At 37.6% G+C, this 18,231-nt stretch overlaps 1 protein-coding gene across 2 annotated transcripts; it reads left to right on the top strand.

Moving 5' to 3' along the window:
- Window positions 1–2,243: 2,243 nt before the first annotated feature.
- LOC117984269 (protein FAM151A) lies at window positions 2,244–13,684 on the top strand. Of its 2 annotated transcripts, none has more exons than XM_034970892.2 (5): window positions 2,244–2,400; window positions 8,299–8,403; window positions 10,053–10,297; window positions 12,108–12,350; window positions 13,429–13,684. In XM_034970892.2, exons 1-5 carry the CDS (start codon window positions 2,367–2,369, stop codon window positions 13,651–13,653), a joined length of 852 nt encoding a protein of 283 aa, XP_034826783.1. In that variant the 5' UTR covers window positions 2,244–2,366; the 3' UTR covers window positions 13,654–13,684. The 2 variants fall into 2 exon arrangements, with proteins under 2 accessions (XP_034826783.1, XP_069356594.1); XM_069500493.1 differs by lacking the exon at window positions 2,244–2,400 and adding an exon at window positions 7,414–7,496.
- Window positions 13,685–18,231: the final 4,547 nt, after the last annotated feature.

Genomic DNA, 18,231 nt, shown 5'->3' with positions numbered 1-18,231 from the left:
TTGCTTGATACTCGTATAGCCTCCACCATTGCAGGCTATCCTTTCTCCTTCCGACAGTTCCGGATGTCTGTTTAGAATTCTTTTCCCAGTTTTAGTTTGCCTTTCTTTATTTTTATCGCAAAAATATACAACATTTTCAAATGTGTTATTGAACAGGTCCCCGTGATCAGTCTGAACATTTTTGAAACTATCCTCACTCCAGTCTAATTCAATAACCTCGGCAAGTTCTTCATAGTTGTTTATTTTTGACTTATTTAGATTAAATTTATTTTCCTGTCCGGAGCATTTGTAGCAGTTATGTTCTTTGTCCCCTTCGTGATTTTCTATGTCTTGGAATCTTTTTTCGTATGCTATCCGGAGTTCTTGCAGTTCGTTTTCTAGTTTAGTGTATCTGCACTCTTGTGTCTCTCTATATTCCTGTAGTTCTTTCCGCAATTCTTGGATTGTATACGTGTCGTGTTTGTGTCTTGTAATCGCCTGTTTAACTAAGCTTGCAATTTCCATTGCGAACTTCTTGATTTCTTTATGAACATTTTTGTTGTCTTTTGTAAAAGTATTCAGTGCGTCACTCCTTGCTTTCAGTTTTGTTAGTTCTGTCGAAGGTTGAATTTCTCCAACTTGTTGTGTAATGGGGCTCGACAGTTTCTTCCTTTTTTTTGGTCGATCTTCCGATGTCGGCGTCTCTTTCCTTGTGTCGGTATTCTTTTGTTCTTCAGTGTCTCCGGTTTGTTCTTCCTCTACAGGCGGATTCGTTAGTTTTCCGGTTCCCGGTGGGGTTCTCCTGATAGAGTCTTTTCTTGCAAACGGGTTTATCAGATCTTCTAGTTTCTTCTGCTTTTCATCCTCCGTGTCTGTATTATTAGCTCCTTGTGTAAAGCGATAGTTGCCCTCCCCAGATACGGCAGGGCTGACTGAACTAGGTTCAGTGTGGGATTCTCCGCAGGGTAAACCAGCTGCGGTACCCACCTGGGGTACATCATCTTTACTATTCGCTTCCATTTTTTTGCTGAACCACAGCTTGCTTTTTCTGTCGGGGTGAAGTCCCCTAGGCCGCATCTTACAGGACTAAAGGCACGCCCATGCCTACTGGTTTTGGTTCGCGCCGGGTATTTGATTTCCCCGGTACCACCCATATCTGGGAGGCATTCCCCTATCCACCACCCCGGGGACGCGCCCGATGGGAGATCCAGCAACTCCTCACGGGAGTAGGTACTTACCTAGGTACTTACCTAGGTAGGATACAATCATCCGATCGGATCGTGAAGATCACAGCATGTCTATAGGTATACTAGTTTATTATATTACATAGGTACAACTGGTGCATATACTGCAGTTACCTACCTATGCATGGAGTATTTTGTTTTTTCTACACTAATTTGGTCGAGTGTCTACTTGGATAAATTTGCATTTGTCCGTCTGTTACAGCCATATAATATTATTATATTCTATGATACTCCATGATATTCCATGATACTGGGCCGAACCTTTGTACAGCGAACGCTTGCTCGTGTTCGTGGACCACGGACCTTACCTCTATGGCAGAGGCAGCAAACTAGGCACGTGAGCGCGAGCGTGGTGTAACCACAAGTCCATGTTTTTCAGATATATTCCTTTATATGTGCTGTAAGACCTAACTACCTGCCAAATTTTATGATTCTAGGTCAACGGGAATCACCCTATAAGTTTTCGAGACAGACACGACAGAATGACGTACAGACAGACAGATAGACAACGAAGTGATCCTATAAGGGTTCCTTTTTTCCTTTTGGGGTACGGAACCCTAAAACTAAGTAGGCATATCCGTAGAACACGAGTAGTCTAAATATATAAAAGGAAAACGTGATTTGACTGACTGACTGAATGACTGACTGACTGATCTATCAACGCACAGCTCAAACTACTGGAGGGATCGGCTGAAATTTGGCATGCAGATAGCTATTATGACGTAGGCTTCCGCTAAGAAATTATTTTAGAAAATTCAACTCCTAAGGGGGTGAAATACGGGTTTGAAATTTGTGTAGTCCACGCGGACGAAGTCGCGAGCATAAACTAGTCTGATACAAGAGCGAGGACTTGACTTGCCGCTCCCTCCAGCAAGTCGCGAAACTCCAATCGTTACTTATACATGGCATATAGTACCTATTGTAAAGTCGCGAGCATAAGCTAGTATAGTATAAGATAAGACCCGATACCCCCAGTCCTTGAAGTGTCACCAATTTGCTTATTCGCGACAATCAGACGGCAATTGAAGCGATTGGAAGATTGCCCAATCTCAGGTATCCTGCGCGCATTGTTTGTGCCGACCCTGGAGCGCGACGCACCACACCACACCACACCACACCACGCCACACCACACCACAGGGAAGATGCTTGCGGTGCTACTTGCTTTTGCTGTTTCAGGTAACTCTTCATTAATAATATTAAGCATTTATACTATAACTACCCGCCCCGGCGAACTTCGTACCGCCTAACAGTCGATTCTTTTTCAGGCAACTTTTTAAATTTTTCTCTCCGTAAGAACCATCCTCGTACTTTAAGGAATATTATAAAAAAAAGAATTAGCGAAATCGGTTCAGCTGATCTCGAGATTTGCTATCAACAACACATTCAGCGATTCATTTTTATATATAGAGATACGATGGATGGATATAATACGATGGGCGATGGAGAGAGCTATGCTTGGAGTTTCTCTACGTGATCAAATCAGAAATGAGGAGATCCGTAGGAGAACTAGAGTAACCGACATAGCTTAACAGGTTGCGAAGCTGAAGCAGCAATGGGCAGGGGCGCAGGGCACATATTAGTACAACCGATAGACGTTGGGGTCCCAAGGTGCTGGAATGGCGACCTCGCACCGGAAGACGCAGCGTTGGTAGACCCCCACTAGGTGGACGGACGACATCAGACGAGTCGCAGGGAGCCGCTAGAGATTAGTCACTATATCGATTTTCGCGAAATTTGGTACCTACAGAGATAGCTTGCATCCCGCGGAATTCCCACAGGATTTTTAAAAACCCCATCCGTTAAAACCGTTTTTACGAAAGGTCCATACATAGCTTGCATCCCGAAGATGGACATAGGGTTTCCTTTATCCCGGAAAATCAAAATGGTGGGTCTAATACTACATATAGTCCGTGAAAGGTCGAGATCGCAAACGCAAAGCACAGACCCCGCGCCCCGGTGCGGGCGAGTGCGGGTATCGTGCGGGTGTGCGGGACGTCCCCCCGCATCATACTCCGATTGCCATTTCGACATGTCGCGTAGGTATTTATACGTAGATATTTTGAGGTAGTTTACGCTATGAGTTTGTTTAAATATTAGTTTAACATTTACAAACATATGGGTAACCAAAGCACGAAAAGCCAGTTTCCGTTAGTGAATCATTTTAGTTTACGGATGACTTCACTTCTAAAGCATCTATGCAGTATTTCGCGGTTTTTAGGGTTCCGTACCTCAAAAGGAAAAACGGAACCCTTATAGGATCACTTGGTGTCTGTCTGTCTGTCTGTCTGTCAAGAAACCTACAGGGTACTTCCCGTTGACCTAGAATCATGAAATTTGGCAGGTAGGTAGATCTTATAGCTGACATTTGGGGAAAAATCTGAAAACCGTGAATTTAGGGTTAGATCACACAAAAAAAATTAAATTGTGGTCATGAACTAATAATTAGTATTTTCAACTTTCGAAGTGAGTGACTATATCAAGTGGGGTATCATATGAAAGGTCTTCACCTGTACATTCTAAAGCAGATTTTTATTTATTTTTATGCATCATAGTTTTTGAATTATCGTGCAAAATGTCGAAAAAATACGACTGTAGTACGGAACCCTCATTGCGCGAGCCTGACTCGCACTTGGCCGGTTTTATGAGATGCTAAGATGTAAAGAACTGGACAGACTGACCGCTTTAAGTCATGTGGTAGTAGTAAGCAGGATGTTTAAAATAAATTATAACTAGGTATGTAGAAGCAACCTTCATATTGGTTTATACTTTGCATGCAAATATTCAATACTCATCAGAAAATCTATAAAAATAATCCTGATGAGATTAAAATTGGTAAGTAGGAATTAATTTAAGAAAAGAAGTGCTCAAAATATTATTATTAAAAAAAAACAATGTCAAATTATACCTACTGATCATTTTACTTATGTACCTAATAAGTACTTCATAAGTAATTAAAAATTCGGAAATTAAATTTAGTTTATTGCTTTTGTATTTAGCTTATTGTACCTACCTAGTTATTTAGTTATAGAAACTAGTGCCATTCTACGAGTTCTTCACAATCATATAAGTTAAGTACTAAAATTTCATATCGAGTGAAAGTAGTTTGAAATACACCGATGCTTGGAATCCCTCCACTATATTATCCTCATTTCTCTTTCCTGATCCATCATCAGACCCTCTACTCACCATCTATCTATAACCTATTTATTGAGACCATTCCAATAAGCTCAAACAGGATACCTCTGCTGTAAGTTGCTGAGGAGTTAGGTACCCTGCAGATTTCTGGTAGGTAATGCTGTAGCAGGTCAAGGTTACCATGGTTTTGCAATATCATTGAAGTAACAGCATACCGAATCATCAGGACCAGTAGAAACTAGAAGATGCTCATATTCCTTCATCAACTAGAAAATAGCTGATGCTCTTCAAACGGCTGAACAGATTTTCTTGTATCATAGCAAAGAACACTCTCGATCAAGTCACCTTTCAAACGAAAACTAATCAAAATCGGTTCATTTGTTTAGGAGCTACGATGCCACAGACACACAGTTACACAGATACACACGTAAAACGTCGGTACCTATAACACGCTCCTTTTGGGTCGGGGTTAAAAATAATAGGCATTTTGTAGGCAGAAACGCGTAAGAAAAATTTTGCTTTCTAAGAAACTATATGCGGGAAGTACTTTGTGCAAGAACTTTAATTAACTAAAATTCAGGATTCTAGACCAAACGAAAGACCTGATCTATATCTTTCATAATTTTCATAGAAGTTAGGTACGAGCTATTTGCAGACGAAATATGAAACTTTGTTAGTAAATGTGGTTAGAAATTAAAACGTGAAAATTGGTCGCGTACGGACGTTTTAATTGGAAAAATAATTTTACTGCCCTCATTAGAATAATTAGCATAGGTAAATATAAATCTAGCAGATGTTTCGATGCTCTTTCTTTAAATACTTAAAAACTTAAATTCTATATAAAGAAATTTCTCCTAGAAACCTCTTTTGAAAATTTTAAACGTCTTTATGACAAGATCTGTTGAAACGAATGCTTTAACTTATTACAACTTATCCTATCTATTTAAATTATATATCTAAACTCCGTATGCATTAACACTGTTGCACCAAATAAAGTATAGTTTTAGTAATGTATGAATATATATATAGTATAGTATAAATATAGTATAGTATATAATATAATATAATATAATATAGTATGAATGAGGTCGATGAACTTTGTCAGCCCTAGCACAGACTACGGTCTATTTGGGCTGCAAACTGCCAACACCAGTCGCGGCTTTTTGTCTAGTGCTTTGGTCTGGAAGTGTGGTGTGAATTATTCGCTTTTTTTTGTCTAAATAAAAAAATAAATAAAAAAAATAAAATAAAAAAATAAAATAGCTAGACAAGAGGCCCCGAATTGGTTTCCCAGATAGATTTTTAAACATCCATAGGCACATATCCATCATCATATTATTATGACGGCTTCCCTGGCACAGTGGTAAGCGCTGTGGTTTTATTAGTGAGGTCCCGGGTTCGATTCCTGGCAGGGGTTTGGAATTTTATAATATCTAAATTTCTGGTCTGGTCTGGTGGGAGGGTTTGGCCGTGGCTAGTTACCACCCTACTGGTTAAGCCGTGCCGCCAAGCGATTTAGCGTTCCGGTACGATGCCGTGTAGAAAACAAAGGGTTTAATAATAACTACAATAAGTATACTCCTTCCAGATTAGCCCGCTTCCATTTTAGACAGCATCATCACTTACCATCAGGAGAGATTGCAGTCAAGGGCTAACTTATACTCCCGTATAGAATCCCCAGGGGATTTGTAAAAATCCTAAATGCATGCAAGTGAAGTCGCAGGTATCATCTAATAGTCAATTTACAATGACCTTTATTCCAATAGAAACATTCCTTAAAAGCAGAAAAAATATAATATCTTAGTGTAACACCCAGATTTTGGAACCAATCAAGCCCAATCAACCTTTTGTACCTTATCTATACAATCATACATGAGCGAAAACTACCACAGAACATTGATAGGCTAGGGCTAAGCTGATTCATATTCTATAGTTCCATGAAAACTATCTATTTCAGCAGCGATACCTACTCTACTCTCATTGTATTCCAACAAGAAATACTTATATGCAACTAACGCCATCTAGTTTACTAATTAAGTAAGGTGACCAGTGGGCTGCCATTATCGAACGCAACTCCCGAATTTCAGGAAATAAAAATATTATAATAAACTTATATTTCTAAAAAAGTATGCCACATAGGAGCCAAGTTTTTAGTTTTTAGTTTAGTCGTACCTAGCATACTTTTTTAAAGAAAGAAAGAAAAGACTTTTATTTTCCAAACTGTGGCACACATCAAATTTTATAACTAACAGCTTCCGGTGCTTCTTCCCACTAGGCCCAACGTGCTTCAAGCAAAAGAAGCGCCGGAACAAACTGTCATGTATTTAGAACCATCAGTTCTTTCAAATTCTCATGTTTTTGGCAATCATTCAAAAGCTACTTTTTGGGGTTAGCTACAATTCAGCAAATGGACGGCAGGTTTGGGACGTTTCATATATCTAAAATAATCAATTTTTAGTATCTCAAAGGAAAAACGGAACCCTTATAGGATCACTTTATTTTCGTGATCCTATAAGGGTTCCGTTTTTCCTTTAACATTAGGGGAAAAATCTGAAAACCGTGAATTTGAGGTTACATCACACAAAAAGTATTTTCAATAATTATCAAAGTAAGGTAACTATATCGAGTGGGGTATCATATGAAAGGTCTCCATCTATGGATTCTAAAACATCGAAAAAACACGATTGTACTACGGAACCCTCGGTGCGCGAGCCTGACTCGCACTTGGCCGGTTTTTTATGATAATCAAATAGGGTGATACACGTGTAGAAACAGAAATTAATTTTTACTTTGTAGTGGTTTTGGAAGTCAGTTTTTAAATGATTTTTTTAAAGTCAGAAACTATAAAAGTACGTCTTATGTTCATGACGTTACACATCGGTGTAATAAGACTTATTACCTATTTTCTACATCCATAATCTAGACGTAACTAATATTAAAAGTACCTAAGTAGGTAGTTATGTAATTTTGGAATTTATTTTTGGGAAAGTAGTCTTCCTCACCTGGTAAACCTGATTTCTAATGTCTGTCACTGTTCAAAGATACGTGTGACCTTCAAGCGAAGAATTTTGCTAGTAATTCAATAACACGTTTCAAATTACATATTTCTGGCGCTATTCCGCAAAAAATAAATTTATGTAAGTGTTTTAATAATGTTTAGTTCAAATTATAAGCAAAACTATCGAGAAATAGATCTAAAACACACAAGCAGCTGATTTCAATCTTTGACAGCCGGCCGTCGACACAAACACCGCCAACTCCAAACACAATGACAGATGAATGTAGGTACGTTGATTGATTTTAAGTAAATGTTGCCAGGTATAATGATTAAAAAACTACTAAAACGTTAACCTATCGCTACATCGTTCCCTATAATAATAATAATAATAAACTATTAGGTATATTATATTCTACAGCGCAACGACACAGTTCACTATGATTATTGATAATTATTTAAATTATAGGTACAAAAGCCCAATCTCCCGATTTTTAATATCTTCTATAACATCTAATCTATAAAACGGCAGCACCGATTTTAACAAGATTTTAAACACGCAGATAGAAAACTTTGCAAAGCTTTTTGTGCAGAAATTTGACCCCAACGAGTACCTAAGCAGTTAGAGTGTAGGTGTCTCTGTGTGTAATTGAGCGCAAAAATAGATCTTAAATCCTTTTTCTTTTAGAACAGTGATAATATATTATGTATCTCGGAAATGGTGATTTTCAAAAAAAAAATTCTCTGCGCTTTTTTAAAACTTACCATTTATGAGAAACTCCAAAAACCGAAAATTTTGATCTCTGACCTTGAGTAACTTTTTTGCAAATGTGGAATCGATGGAGACTTTCACAATTCTTATATATGATGGTGTTCCTAACATTCGTACCAATTAATGTACAAACAAAATAAAATTAATTACCCTTAGTGCTTCTTTCTTGCAGCACCTTTGGTGTACGCCGCCGATGAAGAAATAATGAAGAATCTATCCCTCTTGTCATGGGCGCACGCAGTCAACAACAAGACATACTTGGAAGCGACTTTAGCAAGTAAGCTCATAATGTAACTGCTTTTCAGACTTCAGTCATCATCATAATCAACCCATCGCCGACTTAGTATGGAGCACTGTAGGTCAATACTGTAAAACCTGCATCAATCATTATTACAATCGCAATTGTTATGATTATTGTTGCAACAAAGCATTATAGCCAATGGTGAGCGAGCATCAACCAATCATAGGTGATTGCGATCATGACATTGTAGCTGTCATTCTACCGCAAACAAGCCACTGGTCTCCTCTCAGAATTTTATAAGAAGGTTTGGCCATATATACCACGCACACGTACGGATTAGCAGATTTCACACAGTTTTGAGAACATTATGGAGAACTCTCAGGCGTGCAGGTTTCCTCACGATATTTTCCTTCACGTAAAGCTGGTAAAACCCTATTAGTAAAAGAAATTAAATTAAATATTAAGTACTTCTTAAGGTGCTCTCAAATTAAAGCGCGTCGTAAGCGATAGATTTCTTAAATGCTCTGATTTTTTGCGTCTATTCATTTAAATACCTATTACATTATTTGTGTTATTGGTTTGCGTATTAATCATCATCAACATATTGGTGGCCCACTATGATTCATGATGCAACACGCTGCACGTGACAAGGAAGATGCGATAAACTCTAAACAGAGACGTCTTTCTAGCACAGAAGTATGTAGATACTTCTAATTTAACTATCATACAGTAGACAAGTAGATATAGGAAAGAAAACTTACATACCTCGTATATTATGTAGGTACGGTTTTACGAGAAAACAAATTAAACGAATTTACAGCTAGACTGTCGGATTCCTAACCAGTTTAACGAGTGTGTTCTTAGAACTGCCAGTTAATTACAATTATACTGGTAACCGACACTTTCGTGTTTAAATTGCTCGTAATCTACGTTAATTTAAATTCACTAAAACCTATTCGTGGTCGCTTTGAAAATACCACTTCAATTGATTAGTAAATACATGAACACTCAGCTTCTGAAAATAAACCAGTTTGATTGACTAATAGATCCGTTGAGTAATAGAGTTAGGCAATTTATTAATAACTAGCTGATGCCTGCGACTTTGTTCGCGTGGAATTATGTTTTTCGAAAATCCCGTGGGAAGTCTTTAATTATTTAATTATTTTCCGGAATAAAAAGTAGCCTATGTCACTCTCTAAGTCTTTATCTATACACATGCCAAAAATCACGTCAATCCTTTGCACCGTTGCGACGTGATTGAAGGACAAACAAACCAACCAACCAACAAACAAACACACTTTCGCATTTATAATAAGGGTACTGACTAGGTGATGCCCACAACTTCGTCCGCGTGGATTTTAGGTTTTTAAAAATCCCGTGGGAACTCTTTGATATTCCGGTCTATGTTCTTCCCCGGGATGCGAGCTATCTCTGTACCAAATTTCGTCAAAATCGGTTGAACAGATGGGCCGTGAAAAGCTAGCAGACAGAGAGACAGACACACTTTCTCATTTATAATATTAGTATGGAGTCATATTTTTTTTTATTCGATTACATTTGATTGTGAATCTCAGAATGCCATAAATTCAGTCAATTACAGAAATTGCAATTGCAATAATAATTGATACAGTTTTTCCGCAATCCACCAGATGTACAAATTACAATGTTGTGTTTCATTCTTTAAGGCGAAGTTTCCATGCTAGAAGCAGATGTCGTCCTGGGCCACGTGACGGGTAAAGATGGTCCTCCCATACCGATCATGGCGCACCCTCCGGCCACGACCTCCGACCTCACCCTAGCGGACTTCCTCACGGCGGTAGCTCAGTATAACAACTTGAACGCGAAGCAAAAGGGGGTGAAACTAGATTTTAAGAGCATCGAGGCTTTTGAGAAGGCGCAAGAAATTATAGCTCGGTTCAGTAAACCTGAGGTAAGATTATATTATTGCCATGTGACGTCATCCATAAAGACACAGCACACAGCAGTGGCTCAGTATAACAAGCAAAATGTGGTCGAACTGGACTTAAAAAGCATTGAGGCCTTGGAGAAGTTAGAAGAAGGTTCAGCAAAGACGAGGTAAGTTATTATCTCCTGAGATATGATGTCGATCTAGACTTACTCACGGCAGGAGCCCAGTATAACAATTTAAACGCGAAGCAAAAGGGGGTGAAGTGAAACTGGATTTTAAGCTCGGTTCAGCAAACCTGAGGTAAGATAAAATTATCTTTTGCCATGACGTGAGGTCACCCTAAAAGACGTTTTTATGGCAGCGGTTTATTATGACAACGTGAATCTGAACTTGAAGAGCATAATTAAAATATATTAATTACTTAATAATTGAATAATGTGGATAATTCTATAGCATTTTTAACCGACTTCAAAAAAAGCAGGTCGACGTATTGCTATCTAACTATTTCATAATGCTCCCTGAGGAAGAGGATGGCACTAGATTAAGATTTTTCAATTGAGGTTATGAGATTTATGTTTAGCCACACTGTCAAGAAAATACATAGGTATTACATAATATTATTATGTATTAATATAAAACATGCAATAATTTTACCAGTTCTAGGTAACTACATTTTTTTGGTAATGGCAACACTACTCTAAGCTCATGAAGTTCGCCATTTTTTGCAACATTTTGCGGAGCGACTATTGTTAACTTCAAGTCACATTCTTACTAGGAGATTTTTTATGATTCAATTTATACCAAATCTTCGACCAACCATGTTAACCCCATAACCCATATTTGTTTACAGTTTAACATCAATTTAGGGACCTCTGTATAACCATAAACATCTGAACTAGCAAGTAATTCATGTGTCATCACATAAATAAGCTTGTTAAGCTCTAATTGCTTCGAACACATTTAGGCAATTAAAATCAGCTTACCATTAAAGATGACATGACATTGAGGAAGTGGTTGCAAAGAAAAATGGACCTAATCGCTTTTATTATAAGTGCAGTACAAGAACTAGACTCTTCCGTATTAGTTAACAGAGAAAACCCCACCTTAGCTCTTGTCATTAGAGTTTAATTTTCATTATTGTTGTGGGATATATGTAAATAAATCGTGATGCAGCGTGTGAATTATGAATTTTTACGTCTCCCTCTCGTACCGGCTCTCTTCATGTTGTCAATAAAACTGTGAGGTCGACCCAATTTTTATGATTCGGCATCAATGATATTAGAAGTATTTTCTTCTAATATCATTGTTCGGCATAGCCACAGTCTCAAAATACGTAATAAATAGTAGGTACCTACCCATAGCCTATTTAGCACACTATTTAGTAAGCTTCCTTCTCAGTTTATGCGCGTGGATTTGTTTTTAAATATCCCGCGGAAACTTTTTGATTTCCCGACATAAAAAGTACCTGCTCTCCAAATCACTAATATCCATGCAATTATAGGCACTGAGGACAAACCTCTGTGGTTTTTTCAGTGTTTCTTGTTTAAGCTTTTGATTTGTAATGTATTTTGATTGGATAATAAATATAAATAAAAAAAAATTGTTGCGCCGTTACAGTATGATTGAAGGACAAACCAACAAACTAATTCGCTTTCGCGTTTATATAATGAGTAGCAGTTCGCTGGGTTAAGAGTGGAAAGTAGGTAGGTACATTAGGTCTTCCGGTTGGAAGGAATTTCTACTTTTAGATATTTTTATCGAACGAACTATACCTAACCTTGAAACGAGAACTTTATACATGAGAAATCACAGTCCAAATCAATTCTTCCAGGTAACGTTTCCGCTGTGGCTGAACGCGGACATCCTCCCCGGACCGATAAAGGCCACCACCAAGCCCGTGGACCCGGACAAGTTCCTCGAACTGGCATCCAAACACCCCCGCGCGGTGTTGTCTCTAGGCTGGACCACGGAGCTGTCCCGGAATAACACGGAAGGGGAGTACAACAGGGATCAGATCGGTGCCATGCTCCGCTTGCTGAACGACCATCGGATCAACCAGACTGTCACTTTTCCTGTAAGTATAAACATACCAGAAGTGAAGTTAAATATTAGTTACGACGCGCACAGGCTTATCGAGAGTTTTTTTTTAATAACCTACTGCAATATTAACTTGATTAGGGCCCAATTGCTATTGCGAGCACTCAATCAAAAATGGCGACCCAAACACAAAAAGCATTTAATAGTCGTTCGAGTCCCGAGTTAGAACAAGACTACCTTATAAACCATTAACCACCCGTATTTATACAATCGAATCAAGATGGCTGCCTCGTCGCAATAGATCACGCCACTTCCATTTCAAAAGGCGCCAAATACAAAAATGCGATAACATAAGCATCACCACAATATGTTTTTTATATTAGAGTAGAAATGAAATATTTTTAGGGTTACCTCAAAAGGAAAAACGGAACCCTTATAGGATCACTTTTTTGTCTGTCTGTTCGTCTGTCTGTCGGGAAACCTATAGGGTACTTCCCGTTGACCTAGAATCATGAAATTTGGCAGGTAGGTAGGTCTTATAGCAGACTCTATCTTATGCTCGCGACTTCGTCCGCGTGGACTTCATAAATTTCCACCCACCACTTTACCACCTTAGGGGTTGAATTTTCAAAAATCCTTTCTTAGCGGATGCCGTCATAATAGCTATCTGCATGCCAAATTTCAGCCCGATCCGTCCAGTTATTTGATAGATATGCGTTGATAGATCAGTCAGTTTGTCACCTTTTCTCTTTATATGCATATTTAGATTCAAAATTCGATGGGTTCTCAACGAGTCACACTCAATCGTGTCACAGTGTTACTCGTTGGGAACTCATCGAAGTTTTTCTCCCATCGAGTCACACTGGTGCAACTTTTTTATTCACTGTAGTTCCCATCGAGTCACATTGTAGCTTGGGTGTGACCCGATGGGATTTTTTTCTCGATGGATTCCCAACGAGTCACACTGTAGCTTGGGTGTGACTCGATGGGATTTTTCTTGATGGATTCCCAACGAGTCACACTGTAGCTTGGTTGTGACTCGATGGAGTCCCAACGAGTCACACTGTTACACGATTGGGAACCCACCCAAAATTCAAATAATTTATTCTGTTCAGGTTCGCGCAGGCCTTGCATCCAACAGCCAGCCGGTCGTGCTGGACCTTCTGCGAGAGTCCAAAGCCATGAACTCGTCGATGACGGTGTGGGCCAGCGAGGGGGACCCCATCGAGGTGGAGCGGCTGCGCGCGCTGATCCTCACCGTCGGGCTGGAGAGGACCTACCTGGACGTGCCGGCAGATGTCGCCGCCAGCCTCAAGCTGCCCACGCGTGTCAAACAATAAATATGCCTATTGTATTTATTTAATATTTAAACAGCTGGTTTTATTGTCTTCTTCCTTGCACGATCTCCCTTTATGTTCCACTACCTGATGCCCACTACTTCGTCCGCGTGGATTTAGGTTTTTAAAAATCCTGTGGGAACTCTTCATTTTTCCGGATAAAAAGTAGCCTGTCACTCTCCAGGTCTTTATCTATACCCATGCAAAAAATCACGTCTATCCGTTGCACTTTTGCGCCGTGAATCAAGGACAAACCAAAAAACAAACACACTTTCGCATTTATAATAAGGGCACTGAGTACCTACTGACAAACAATAAAATATGCCTATTGTATTTATTTAATATTTTTAATTAATTGAAACAGTTTTGGAGGAAGCTCTTAGAATAGCATCGCGTGGATCGAAAAATATTATAATAACAGGTGACTTTAACATAGACATTTTAGTAGAAAGCCCACTTAAAAATAGATTAATTAATAATTAATAAGTAAATTATTTACTTAGCAGCTTCAATTTAACAAATGTTTTTAATGAGCCCACGCGAATTACTTCATATTCAGCTACTTGCCTCGACAATATTTACTGTGATTGTGAATATTACAATAAAGCAATAATAAATTGCCTTAAGTCGGACCATAGTGGTCAATTCATAACTTTAGTGGTGGAAGAAAATAAGACAAAAGAAAAGATAATATGTAGGCCTATAACACAAAAACAGATTGAAAAGTTTAAGCAAAACTTAACATCTCGTCTCACTCCTGACGTATTTGATGATCCTGATGATTGGTGCTCTAAAATGTTCAATATTATTCAAAATGAATTTAATTTAGTATTTCCAGTTAAAACTGTAACTTGCAATAAAAAAAATGGATTCAATGAATGGGCAACTAATGAAATCCGCAAAAGTAGAGATATACTCTATAGTCTTTACGATGAAAAGACGTGGAATTTTGAAAATAATTTCGTAGAATATGTAAGAGCATATTCAAAAACGTTTAAAAAAGCGTGTCAGGAGGCAAAGTCTAATATGATTCGCGAAAAAATAAAGAAATCATCAAATAAGTCCAAAATAGTTTGGGATATTGTAAACACTGAAACTGGTAAGACCAAAGGAATGAAAAAGGATCTCGTCTTGAAAATAGATGACAATTTAATTCAAAATAAGGACGAAATAGCTATAATATTTGAGAAATATTTTACTACTATACCCCTGGAAACGACAGCTCATCTACAAGCCTCCCCTGAAATGGCTTGTGAGCTGCTAAATTCTAATGTTATTCCATGTCAGGATAATTTTGAATTTGAGCACATAGATGTTACTACTTTAGTTAAAACATTTAAATCATTAAATATAAAAAAAACGCAAGACATATCAGGCATGTCAGTGCACGTTTTTAGTTCTGTAATACATGTTTTGGCACCACATCTAACAATATTATTTAATAAATGCGTTGACGAAGGTATATTCCCAGATTGGATGAAGATTAGTCGTTTGGTGCCGCTATTTAAGTCCGGTGATTGTGAAGATCCGTCGTGCTTTAGACCAGTGTCTGTCTTACCGGTGCTGAGTAAGGTGTTTGAAAAGATTATGCTGAATCAAATGCTTGCATATTTTAACACAAATAATATTCTACACGGCAAACAATTTGGATTCACAAAAGGCAAATCAACTATTGATGCCGGAATTGCTTTAATCAAACATATATTCGAGGCATGGGAGAGATCACAAGATGCAATTGGCGTCTTTTGTGATCTTTCCAAAGCATTTGATTGTGTTGATCATCAGATTCTACTGCGTAAACTCCAGTTTTACGGGATCAAAAATCAAGCACGAGACCTAATACAGTCATATCTTTTCAATAGATTGCAGAAGGTAGACATAGGTGGGATTAAATCAGAGGGATCTTTGGTTAAAATGGGAGTACCACAGGGTTCCATTTTAGGTCCGTTTTTATTCTTAGTATACGTAAATGATTTGCCTCATATGGTTCAGAAGATCTCAGATATAGTGATGTTTGCTGATGATACGTCGCTTATTTTTAAAATTAAAAGACAGCTTAGTAACGTAGAAGAAGTAAACATTGCTCTATCCCGGGTTTTGAACTGGTTTACAGCAAACAATCTGCTGTTAAACTCCAAAAAAACTAAATGTATTAAATTCACCCTTCCTAATGTACGGCAGGTAGACACTGAAATTCTCTTAGACAATGACAAATTAGCATTAGTGAAAGAAATAGTATTTCTTGGGATAGGTATCGACAGTAAGCTTCAATGGGGAAGTCATATCCGTAAGCTTTCTAAAAAATTGAGCTCGGCCGCTTATGCTATACGAAAAATTAGACAGCTGACGGATGTGTCTACTGCTAAAATTGTTTATTTTAGTTACTTCCATAGTCTGATGACATACGGTATTTTGCTATGGGGCCGAGCTGCCGATATTAAAACTATATTTTTGTTACAAAAACGTGCAGTTCGTGCCATATACAACTTAGGTCCACGTGAATCGCTGAGAGAAGTATTTAAAGAAAGTAATATTATGACAGTAACGAGTCAATATATATATGAAAATATAATGTATGTTCGCAAGAATAGAGAACATATTAAAACCAATTATGAAAGACATAATTTTAACACACGGAATAAAAATAAATTGGAAACCCAGAGGTTCAGACTAACGAAGGTTAGCGAGTCATTTTTGGGCAGTGCTGTCCGCTATTATAATAAAATTCCGTCAGAAGTTCAAAGTTTACCAGAAGGGAGGTTTAAACGTTTCATCAAAAAAAGCCTGTGTAAGAAAGGCTACTACAAGTTAGACGATTATATATCGGATAAGGATGCTTGGACAACTCCTTTAGGCTCTAATACATTGAAGTAATGTTACATATTAACATTAAGTGTTTTATTATTTATTGTTATTTTTTGTTAATTTTGACGTTGAATTGTAACTGAAATAATGACTTACTATTTGATAATTTAATTACTACTTTTTACAATAATTACTTAAGTAGGTACCTTAAATTTGTAAACTGATTTATTCTATTTTTATTTTATTATTGTAAACTGATTTATACTATTTTATTTTATTTTTGTGATTTTACTTTTGTAATGACATTCAAAAAGTGTACTCCGTATGTACTTACTTTGAATAAAATATTTGATTTTGATTTTTGATTTATTTAAACAGCTGGTTTTATTGTCTTCTTCCTTGCACGATCTCCCTTTAAGTTCCATGTCATCATCATGATCAACTCATCGCCGGCGTACTACTGAAAATCTTCTCTCACAATGAGAAGGGTTTAAGCCATAATCCACCACGCTGGAATTATGAAGAACTCTTAGGCAGGTTTCTTTACGATGTTTATTGTTTTCATTCACCATTAAAACAAGTGATATTTAATTGCCGAAATAAGTACACGTAATTCCGATCGAACCTCTGACCTTTCGAATAGGAGGCGGATGTCTTAACAACTAAGATATCACGACTCCTATTAATATAAGAAATGCGAAAGTGTGTCTGTCTGTCTGGCTTTTCACGGGCCATTGGCCCTGATTCTCTAGTCTCTCTCTAAACTAAATTTAGAGTATCTGCATCCTTTTCTTTTTACTAATGCTAAAAAAGGAACGGAACATGACTTTCACATTTAAAGACTCTAAATTTTAGTGCACAATGTGGCTAATTCCTTTGTACACAATCTCTAAACTAAACTAAAATATCACGTCTAAATCTATTGCTATCCCTTTCATAATGTTGCTTGCGGAAAAGGAAAGCACTAGATTTAGACCTGTTAATTTAGTTTAGTTTAGAGATTGTGTACTAGAGAATCGGCCCCATTACAAATTTAAACAGTAGGTTCGCGAGTGCGTGCTAAAATCACGGGTTTTACCATCTAAAAATTAAATTTAGAAATGTCAAACTGCTTCTGTCCTTTTCATATTACAATAGTAAGAAGAGGGTGCGAATACTCTAAAATTAGATAGTGCGTAGAATCGGTGCCATTGTCCATTAATTTAACCAATTTTGAGTACAGAGATAGTTTGCATCCCGGGAATGAATCTATGCTATATTTTTATACTACTATGCGAAAGCGGTGCACATCCCTGTTGCGTAGAGTCCGGTCCAGCCCCAATGGCCTCCTGAAGGTATTTTCTGACAGGATCGACTGCCAGTACTTGAATCACTGTTGTATGACTCACGTGCTGGCAAATCGATCCTGTCCTAATTTAAATAGTTATAGATTTTTTACTAACAAATAGGTTTAAGTTTCGTGTAATTACTAACACTAATATTAATAATTACTAACAATTAGGTTTAAGTTTTGTGTAATTACTAACACCAATATGATCCTTGTTGGTCGAAATAAAAACATTTTATTTATTTATTTATTTTATTTATGCCCATTCCCGGGATTCAAGCGTACCTACTCTAAATAGCCCGAAAGAACAGAATTCCACCGGGATACCCTTCCACGATATATGTGTTTCCTACCAATTACAAACCGGGTATCTTTAAAACAAGAGTGAATAGGCCCGATTCTCTAGTCTCTCTCTAAACTAAATTTAGAGTATCTGCATCCTTTTCTTT

This window comes from Maniola hyperantus, chromosome 8, assembly GCF_902806685.2.
Source record: "Maniola hyperantus chromosome 8, iAphHyp1.2, whole genome shotgun sequence".
Classification (NCBI taxonomy): domain Eukaryota; kingdom Metazoa; phylum Arthropoda; class Insecta; order Lepidoptera; family Nymphalidae; genus Maniola; species Maniola hyperantus.
The sequence above is the reverse complement of the archived record's forward strand: the minus strand, read 5'-3'. Positions and strand labels throughout refer to the sequence as shown.

Bases quoted from the DNA above. Each gene is read 5' to 3' on its own strand.
- LOC117984269 (XM_034970892.2), top strand. From the start codon at position 2,367: ATGCTTGCGGTGCTACTTGCTTTTGCTGTTTCAG. The intron at 2,401-8,298 runs GTAACTCTTCAT...TCTTTCTTGCAG, and splicing joins ACTTGCTTTTGCTGTTTCAG to CACCTTTGGTGTACGCCGCC. The intron at 8,404-10,052 runs GTAAGCTCATAA...TCATTCTTTAAG, and splicing joins CTTGGAAGCGACTTTAGCAA to GCGAAGTTTCCATGCTAGAA.